The sequence below is a fragment of the Rana temporaria genome, chromosome 7, assembly GCF_905171775.1.
Source record: "Rana temporaria chromosome 7, aRanTem1.1, whole genome shotgun sequence".
NCBI classification, from domain to species: Eukaryota; Metazoa; Chordata; class Amphibia; order Anura; family Ranidae; genus Rana; species Rana temporaria.
The window spans coordinates 40,127,128-40,138,147 of NC_053495.1; the positions used below are offsets into that span (position 1 = coordinate 40,127,128).

The 11,020-nt window shown below is 38.6% G+C and overlaps 1 protein-coding gene across 4 annotated transcripts in view; it reads left to right on the top strand.

The window, feature by feature from the left end:
• WNT5A (Wnt family member 5A) overlaps positions 1 to 4,032 on the top strand; it is a 56,633-nt gene extending 52,601 nt beyond the window's left edge. For all 4 annotated transcript variants that reach the window (XM_040359257.1, XM_040359259.1, XM_040359260.1 and 1 more), the window contains exon 5: positions 1,674 to 4,032. In XM_040359257.1, coding sequence (XP_040215191.1) covers positions 1,674 to 2,132 — 459 coding nt within the window. In that variant the 3' untranslated portion in view covers positions 2,133 to 4,032. The remainder of the gene's footprint in view (positions 1 to 1,673) is intronic.
• The last annotated feature ends 6,988 nt before the right edge of the window (positions 4,033 to 11,020 follow it).

The window sequence follows — 11,020 nt, forward strand, 5'->3', positions numbered from 1 at the left end:
TATTTTATCCAGCTACAATGACAAGTGGGCCGTCCTGTCTGTAAACCTATGCAGCATTTTGAGGATCACAGAGCCGTTAGACATTGACAACTTGGTATTCTCCTTCTGCTATGTCACGGACTATGGCTCCAGGACTCCCAATGCACTAAACATATTAAGACTCAGAACAGGGCATAGTGTACCCAGTAGCTGTGAGTGCCTAAACTTGGAGACCCTGTCACCAGGCAATTCATTTAAACAAGAATCTTCCTATAATATTATTGTGGCATTTAAAGCGGATGTCCGCTGAAATTTTTTTTTTAAAAGGCCAGCAGCTACAAATACTGCAGCTGCTGACTTTTAATATTAGGACACTTACCTGTCCTGGAGTCCAGCGGCGTCCGCTCGTCACTCTGCTGCCCCCCGCCATCCTCGGTGAGGGAACCAGGAAGGGAAGCGCTCCGGCTTCACTGCCCGGTTCCCTACGGCTCATGTGTGAGTCGCGCTACGCCTGACAATTGGCTCCCACTGTGTACTGGGAGCCGAGTGTTCTCAGAACACAACGGGGGGGAGGTGACGTCACGCCCGCAGTTTACCCAAGAGTGGCCGGAAGTGGGTGCAAATACCTCCTAACCATGTGGGGAAGGCCCTTTTCTGTGCCATCATGATTGTGCCCCTGTGCACAAAGCCAGGTACACAAAAGACATGGTATGAGGAGTTTTGTCATGTGCACAGAGCCCTGGTCTAAATTCTACTCAGAAACTTTAGTTTGTAAGTAAGTTGTAAGCCAGGTCCTCTTTTTAAACATTGATACCTGACGACCTAATGCTCTTTTTGCTGAATAGGCACAAAGTTCCAAAGATGCACTCTGAAGCCCTGTACACACGGACGGTTTTCCCCTCTGGGGAAAAAAACTTTGGTTTTCCCAATGGGATTCCTGCCGAGCTTGATGGGATTCCTGCCAGCTTGCCTTGCGTACAGATTTTCATACAAAATACCGCCGGTCCAAAGCGCGGTGACGTACAACACGTACGGAAGAACTTAAAAGGGGAAGTTCCCTTCCAATGGCGGCACCCTTAGGGCGGCTTTTGCTGATCGTGTGTTAGTAAAAGTTTAGTGAGAGACGTTTTGCGCTTAATAATAGTTTGCAGCGTGAGGAATGTGCTATCTCCATTACGAACGCTAGTTTTACCAGAAGGATCGCTTCCGTCTCATACTTGATTCTGAGCAATGCACGTTTTTTTTACCCTCTCAAAAGCATACACCCGACCGTTTTTTCTTGACAGGAAAAAGTCAGACGGGAATTCCGACGGGAAAATAGAGAGCAGGTTTTCTTATTTTTTTTTTCAGCAGATTTTCTGTCGGCCAAACACTCTCATGGCAGCTTTCCTGCTGGGAAAAACGGTCATGTGTATGAGGCTTAAGGTCTTGTGGAAAGCCTACATAGAAAAAATTATGGCTATTAGAAAAAGGGAGTGGGGATGCAACTCCAAATGAATGCCCCTGTATTTTTAATAGGTTGTCCAACAAATTGATATAGGTTTGAGGGTCTGGTGTCCACAAACTTTTGGCCACGTAGTAAATTTCATAAATGACCATACTCTTTATTTACGAGAGGCAATTATCTCTTTTGAATTGAATACATTTATATGGTTTGGAAAACACATCATCTAACTGGTATTTTTCTCTTATAGGCTGTAAGTACATTGGCGGATGTTGCCTGCAAATGCCATGGTGTATCTGGTTCTTGCAGCCTGAAGACATGTTGGCTGCAACTTGCTGACTTCCGGAAGGTGGGAGACCTTTTAAAGGAGAAATATGACAGCGCTGCAGCGATGAAACTAAACAGCAGAGGGAAACTTGTGCAGGTGAACAACAAATTCAACTCCCCCACCACGAACGACCTGGTTTACATTGACCCAAGTCCGGATTATTGTGTTCGCAATGAAAGCACTGGTTCTTTAGGTACCCTGGGAAGGCTGTGCAATAAAACATCGGAGGGCATGGATGGCTGTGAACTTATGTGCTGTGGTAGAGGCTACGATCAGTTCAAAACTGTTCAGACTGAGAGGTGCCACTGCAAATTTCACTGGTGCTGTTACGTCAAATGCAAGAAATGTACCGAGATCGTTGACCAGTTTGTATGCAAGTAAGGCACAGAAAACGTGGACTACGAACAATATTGAATATCTGCATTAATTTATAGAGGTCACTTAGGAGTTGCAAGCATACAGCAACTGGATCCATTCTCTTTAATTCACTCAGCCGCTCTTGGGGGTAAAATTTATAAAAAGAACAAAATAACGGAGACGATGAACTGAAAATATTTATTTACAGAAATAAAGACTTTTTATAAGTATATAATTAGATAAAGACCGAAAATGCACGGGATTTAGAAATTGTATAGTAGGTAAAGACAAGTTTATATGGAAAAGAGTAAAAAGCAAGGACAGATGGCCAAAGACTTTTTTTTTTAAAGATTGTATTTAAGCGGTTTATGGAGTTTTTACTCCTAAAATGCTCAGAATTATGTCCATCAGATACAGAAGGTGTTTTTTTTTTTTTTTTCTGGCAACATTTTATTTTCATAAAAAAAAATACTATTTGTGTGATACCTCTTGAAAATGTTGGGATTGCACTTTGTACTTTTACTTAACGTCTTATTAGTTTGGTTTAACATATTCATACTCAGACAGTCAAACATTTTACATAAGTCAGATCAAAAATACAAATTACTTTTTTTAATGATCACAGTTATTATACTGGTTAAATAAGGGGGAACTATTGATCACCTCTATTTTTTGTTTTATTTTAGGATGTATTTTTTCAGTTTAAATATTTCATCTGCTTGTCTCAGATAAGTGGCTGCACATTACTCAAAGAAATGTAGTCATATCTCATGCTGTACGTAGTTTAAAATATTTAAAGATCCACTTCTTTATGAGCTAAAGCCATTTAAATAATACAAATTCCTAATATGCAGTTTTTTTTTAACAAGTCATATGTTACATAATATTAATACTATACACTAAACTTTACATACCACATGGTAACATTTATGGGAAGTTGTGGTCTGCTGTTTTCTATTTCAAAGCTTTTGTGACTATATGTATATATTCCTAAATTTTGCCAGTAATTACATGTATTTATTTACCTAGGCAACTTTTTCCTTTTTTATTTCATAGTGACATTTTTTTATTTAAAAAAAAAAAAAATCATTTTGACATTTTTAATGACACATTATACAGCCTCCTAATCCTTGGTGTCCGTTTTCAAAGGGCTTGTTCTGAACACATTAAAGCACATATTGATAAATGTTTCATGGGCTGTAGGGTATAGTGGAGTGTAGTGAAAGGGACAAAGGGTGAGTTTCACAAAGTATAATGCACTTAAAGCCATTTTCCCCCCGCGGTATCATTACCTCCTTTTTGGAAGGGCATTAAACACAAGCAATATTTTTTTAAAACAACTGTTTTTTAAAAAAACAAACAAAAATGTGATTCAAAAAATGTCCAGATTATCCAAAAGTCCACAAATTGAATTTCTTTCTTTATAGCTGAGACTTTTTTGTGTTCATTAAAACTTCCATCACACCATGGAAACATTTTCCCCCTTACTACTTTTAAAATGAAACAAAGAAAACAAATAATTTATTACAAATGCACAGCAAATGTAGGGAGCTACCATAATGCAAAATTTTTAGCACTGCAAAAGTGAAATGTTTTGGTTTTATTATGGGAAAAAAAGTATTTTATATTTTTGACAGCAAGATTATTTTTTCTTGACAAATTTTGTTTTACAGACAGAGCAAAATTTACCAATCCACACTATTCATTTGAATTATTTAATGTAAGATATTTTACTTGTCATCAAGAAATGTAAATCTATGTTTTTCTTTTCTTCTGTATGTTGTACATGTAATGTACATATTTTGCAGCCCTATATAATTTGTATATTTTTATGGCTTAAAAAAAAAAGAGTTCCAACAAAAGGTACATGGCTTATGCCATAATGAAAAACAAACTACAAAATAAAAAAACTGTTTATTATAAAGTGGTTTGATTTAACATCTTTATACAGAAATGTTTTGCATGGACTTTTTAAAATAATATGAAAGCTTAAATCTATTTATAGAAACATTTTTCCTTCCATGTGGCACTACTCAATTTTTTTCCTAAGAAACCCTGACAATCGCCCTTTACGAAGTTTTGGAAACAAGGTCAAGGGACTCCTATTATTTCAGATGTACGCAATTAAAATGTTTGTGTGTAAAGTTTGCATACATTTTGCTGCATTTGGGAAGGAATGCACTCTATTAAACGAGCGTAGCAACCATTATTGTATTTAAATACCCAGATCCAATTTTTATTGTGATATTTTTTTTTTTTTTTATTTAACTGATATTTTTTTCTTAACTCACTCTTAGAAGTGTTTTCTATGCTTATTTTTTTCTTTTTTTAAATTGTAGTAAATCTAAATTTTAAAATATAACTAAATCCAAGAACAAAAAAACGGCTTACTAGTTCTTGGATGCTGTGGCTGCATTTGTTTTCAAACTAAGAAAATTTTATAAAGTACAGAAAATAATTTCTGTCAAGATAAACAGGTAGTGTTCTTGTCACTTCCTATGAGTGAATTGAAAGCCTAAAACAATGGGATCTTTCTTTTGAAAATGACTAATCCCATTATCCCCTCCCCTTGTAATAGAGATGAATGAATCGAGAACTAATGCAGTCACCTCTTTTAAGATTAGTAATCTGCAATATGTAAAATTGTTGTTTTTCCGGCTTAGATATTCTTTAAAAATTACACATAGAAAATGCTTACAGATGAGAACAGTTTTTGAAAGAAATATATATATATATATATATATATATATATATATATATATATATATATATATATATATATATATATATATATATATATATATATATATATATATATATATATATATATATAAATATAAATTTTTTTTTTTTTTAATACACTGCTTATTTTTTTGAAAAGCAATGGTATATGGCAATTACTCATTACTTTTTTTTAACTTAAAAAATAAATAAAAATGTGTGGCAAGAAAAGTGGTACTTTTTTTGCTCACAATTATTTAATGTTGATATGTGCCCCATGCATTTAAGAATTAAGTGTGAATTTTACCAATTATCCATCTTTAAAAAAAAAAATATGTATTGCACTGTAGCTCACCATCTTTAGAAGTACATTTTAGGCCAATACAGAACATACATGTTAATCGTGCTAAAAAATAGGTATCTAGTAATGTCCTAAAGAACTGAATATTCTAACAATGTTGTCTTCCAAGCTGCCTTTTGTATATCACAAATACCCCAGCCTCCAGTGTATTGAAGATGAAGAAAAGAGGCTGTGTTTTGTAGTCTGAATTAGAAGAGAAGCCCGGGTGACAATACTGCTCCTCCGAAGAAAAGTTGAGTGAATGTTCCCACCCTAGGATAGGAAGTGTTGCTGGCAAGATTACCATGTGGAAATAACATGAATATATCTAAACTAATGCAGCCACCGTTTCTATAGATTGGTAACATGCAGTGTGTGTATATATGTATGTATGTATGTATGTATGTATGTATGTATGTGTGTGTGTGTGTGTGTGTGTGTGTGTGTGTGTGTGTGTGTGTATATATGTGTGTATATATATATATGTGTGTGTGTGTATGTATGTATATGTATATATATATATATATATATATATATATATATATATATATATATATATCGCTCAAAAAACATTTAAGGAATAATTTTGAAAACGGATCTCGCTGGGGAAAAATATCATGCTGATATGGACTGGGTAATGTGTTAGGAACGAAAGTATGCCAAATCGTTTGATGGAAATGAAAATTCGGGCTGAATTTAAAGACGCCCCAAAAATCAAAGTGAAAAAATTATGCAGCAACTCAAAATGGTACTTGGTAGTTTGTATGGCCCCCACATGCTTGTATGCATGCCTGACAACGTCTGGGCATGCTCCTAATGAGACGACAGTGTCCTGTAGTATTTTCTAACAGATCTGCACCAGGGCATCACTGAGCTTCTGATCAGACTTGGGTGCAACCTGGCGGCGTCGGATGGACCAAAACATAATGTCCCAGAGGTGTTCTATTGGATTTAGGTCAGGCGAGTCAATAGTATTGATTCCTTCATCCTCCAGGAACATGAGGCTGGGCATTGTTGTGCACCAGGAGGAACCCAGGACCCACTGCATCAGCTTGGGGTCTAACAATGGGTCCAAGGATTTCATCCTGATACCTAATGACGGTCAGGGAGCCATTGTCTAGCCTGTAGAGGTCTCTGTATCCCTCCATGGATATGCCTCTCTAGACCATCACTGACTTGCCACCAAACCGATCATGCTGAACATTGTTACAGGCAGAATTACATTCTCCATGGCTTCTCCAGACCCTTTCACATGTGCTCAGGGTGAACCTGCTTTCATCTATAAAAAAAGTACAGGGCGCCAGTGGCGGACCTGTCAATTCTGGTGTTCAATGACAAATGCCAATGAAGCTCCACTTTGCTGGGCAGTGAGCACAGGGCCCACTAGAGGACATCGGGCCCTCAGGCCAACCTCATGAAGTCTGTTTCTGATTGTTTGGTCTGAGATATTCACACCAGTGGCCTGCTGGAGGTGTTGTATGGCTCTGGTAGTGCTCATTCTCTTCCTCCTTGCACAAAGGAGCAGATGGGTTAAGGTCCTTCTACAGCCCTGTCCAGCTCTCCTAGTGTAACTGTCTCCTGGAATCTCCTCCATGCTCTTGAGACTGATGGGAGACCAAGCAAACCTTCTGGCAATGGAACGTATTGTTGTGCCATCCTGGAAGAGTTGGACTGCCTGTGCAACCTCTATAGGTTCCAGTATTGCCTCATGCTACCAGTGACACTGACCCTAACCAAATGCAAAACTAGTGAAAAACAGAAAAGATGAGATGGGGGGAAAAAAATCCACTGGCCTCCACCTGTAAAACCATTCCTGTTTTGGAGGTTGTCTCATTGTTTCCCATATAGTGCACCTGATGTTAATTTCCTTAACACCAAAGCAGCTGAAACTGATTAACAACCCCCTTGCTACTCGACTGACCAGATCAACGTGTTCCTTTTTAAATTTGTTTGTATATTTATATATACTGTGCCTCATTCTAATGGATTGGCAGAACTTTGTGCAGACTACAGATGACAACTGATTCTGCGATGTTTAATCTTTTTTTTGCTTCTTTTTAACTTCATTTGCTTACTATATACATTATCAGTTGTTGGTTTTGGCACTTGCAAACGGCATGGAATAGATTGGAATTCTATTTAAAATTAGCTTGAGTTAAAAATAGGACTTCAATTTTAAATTTGACACATTAGCAGCAACATGTGCACAGCCCTATTCAACCTTTCCTACACAAGAAAATGACAACTACAGGGATGCCATTGGGATCTTGCCCAGAAAGAACCAGTAACTGCAAACAACTTGGCCTGGCATTTCAAGAAAGACTGTAATTATGGTCAGTGATGTCTTTGTTAAAGGAAGCATGTACGCTGATGGGTCTGTCTATTTTTGTTTTACTTTTTTTTTAAATCTATAAATGTTCAGCAATGCGTAGACAGTTCACCATATGTTATGACACTGCACATCCACTGCTGTTTAGGTGATAAACATTGTTTATATAGTAGGATATACTGCTCATGGTCTTTGCATATTTGTAATCTTAAGATGTACAAAACAAAAGAATATCTTTCTATAAAATCTTCTTCGCTAAAATCGGTCACAAATACGTTTTATAAAGTTCAGACCTTTTAATACTTGATATATTTGACAACACAATTGCAGGTCTTCTCCAACTAGCTACAGGTTATTGGTCCATGTTATTCATCATCTGAAAATACCCTTAGATGTTGGAGGATTAGTGCCAAATCTTGTATGATTGGGTAAAAGTCCTTGGTTCTGTGGGTGGCCCTGTGACAACAGATCTTTGGGGAACACTATATGAAATAAGTTGACATTTTCCAGCCAACAGACTTTGACAACAATTAAAACGGAGGTGTCTGTCTGGTTCCCTGACATGTAGAATGCCAAGGTTTTCAGGGGTTTGAAAAAAAATAAATATGGAAACAAGTATGGTAAAAGAACAAAATTGTTACCTAAAATGGTGTTGGACCACCTTTGGCATCCAGGATGGCCTGAATTCTCTTGGGAATTGACAAATATAATCTTATCTATATTCCCGTCGTACACATTCCTGCATCACTGGGCTCATCTGTAGTGATTACCAGCTGGACACTGGAAATCAAAGATCAATGCATATATCCGCCAGCACACCATGGATCTTCAAATGCAGTCCAAAGCTTTTATTGCAGAGAAATCACATTACAAAAGAACAGGTGCAACGTTTCAGAGCCGTACACGACACCTTCATCAGGCATGTGATGATATAGCTTGCCTGATGAAGGGGTCCTGCGTGGCTCCCAAACGTGGCACTTGTTTTTTTTGTGATGTGATCTTTCTGCAAAAAAACCTTTGGACTGCATTTGAAAATCCATGGTGTGCTGGCGAATATTTGCATTGACAAATATACAGTATCTCGCAAACGTGAGTATACCCCTGATGTTTTTGTAAATATTTTATTGTATCTTTTCATGTGACAACACTGAAGAAATTATACTTTGCTGCAATGGAGTGTGTGTACAGCTTGTATAACAGTGCCAATTTCTCTGCCCCCTCAAAATAACTCAACACACAGCCATTAATGTCTAAACTGCTAGCAACAAAGGTGAGATCACCCATAAGTGAAAATGTCCTAATTGTGCCCAATTAGCCATTTTCCTCCCCAGTGTCATGTGACTCGTTACAAGGTCTCAGGTGCAAATGAGGAGCAGGTGTGTTAAATTTGGTGTTATCCCTCTCATTCTCTCAAACTGGTCACTGGAAGTTCAACATGGCACCTCATGGCAAAGAAATCTCAGAGAATCTGTAAAAAAATAAATGAAAGATGGCCTAGGCTATAAGAAGATTGCCAAGACCCTGAAAATACAGCACGGTGGCCAAGACCATACAGCAGTTTAATAGGACAGGTTCCACTCAGAACAGGCCTCGCCATGGTCAAACAAAGAAGTTGAGTGCACGTGCTCAACATCATATCCAGAGGTTGTCTTTGAGAAATAGGCATATGAGTGCTGCCAGCATTGCTGCAGAGGTCGAAAGGGGAGGGGGTCAGCCTGTCAGCGCTCAGACCATACGCCACACACTGCATGAAATTGGTCTGCATGGCTGTTGTCCCAGAAGGAAGCCTCTTCTAACGAAGATGGACAAGAAAACTTGCAGTTTGCTAAAGACAAGAAAACTAAGGACATGGATTACTGGAACCATGTCCTGTGGTCTGATGAGACCAAGATAAAACGATTTGGTTCAGATGGTGTCAAGCGTGTGTGGCAGCAACCAGGTGAGGAGTACAAAGACAAGTGTGTCTTGCCTACAGTCAAGCACAGTGGTGGGAGTGCCATGGTCTGGGGCTGCATGAGTGCTTCCGGCACTTGGGAGCTACAGTTCATTGAGGGAACCATAAATGCCAACATGTACTGTGACATACTGAAGCAGAGCATGATCTGCTCCCTTCGGAGACTGGGCCACAGGGCAATATTCCAACATAACAACCACAAACACACCTCCAAGATGACCACTGCCTTGCTAAAGAAGCTGTGGGTAAAGGTGATGGACTGGCCAAGCATGTCTCCAGACCTAAACCCTATTGAGCATCTGTGGGGCATCCTCGGAAGGTGGAGGAGTGCAAGGTCTCTAATATCCACCAACTCTGTGATGTCGTCATGGAGGAGTGGAAGAGGACTCCAGTGGCAGCCTGTGAAGCTCTGGGGAACTCCATGCCTAAGGTAGTACTGGAAAATAATGGTGGCCACACAATATATTGACACTTTGGGCCCAATTTGGACATTTTCACTTAGGGGTGTACTCGCTTTTGTTGCCAGTGATCCAGAGATTAATGGCTGTGTTGAGTTATTTTGAACGGACAGTAAATGTACACTGTTATACAAGCTGTACACTCACTACTTTACATTGTAGAAAAGTGTAATTTCTTCAGGGTTGTCACATGAAAAAGTATAATAAAATATTTACAAAAATGTGAGGGGTGTACTCACTTATGTGAGGTACTATAAGTCTTGGATAGATAATTGAATCTGATACCGCTCTTCATGCAAAAATCTGGGCCCTTTTTGTCTTTCAGTCCGTTGACCATGTCGATCACGCCTACGCTTATCAGACGATATTTCTGTATTGACATGTGTAAACACATACATTTTCTAGTGTGAATAAAGCTGGGCATGAACCTGGGATTTTGATCAGACGTGCAGGCACAATATACGAATATGAGAGTTTGATCATTTTTAAATACAATCCATACAATCCATGCAGGGATATCCACATCCTTAACTTCTAATTGGTGTAGGCTGTTCACACATCTGCCATATTGACCCTTACAAAGGAGTCCATAGCAACCAGCCTGCAAAATCCAACCTGGTCATTTGCTATTATACACTTCAAAATAATTGCCAAAAACGTATGTCTGTGGACACATACAAAAATACTGTATACACTGAGTGTATACAGTATTTTTGTATGTGTCCACAGACATACGTTTTTGGCAATTATTTTGACTTATTTTGACTTAGTTTCCCAGCAAACACCGTGTTCAGTGTTCCGCCAATCATGGACATCTTTTCATCCTCGGACAAGAGAACGTCTGTGATAGGTGGAACACTAAACACAGTGTCTGCTGGGAAACGCCTATCACAGAAGGGACCAGGGGGAAGCCGCGACTTTTAAACAATGGACGCTTGCGGCCATTCAGGTACACTGACTCGAGTATAAGCCAAGGAGTGTATTTTCAGCCCTAAAAAAAGGGCTGAAAAACTTGGTTTATACTCGAGTGTATTACACTCGAGTATAAACCAAGTTTTTCAGCCCTTTTTTTAGGGCTGAAAATACACTCCTTGGCTTATACTCGAGTCA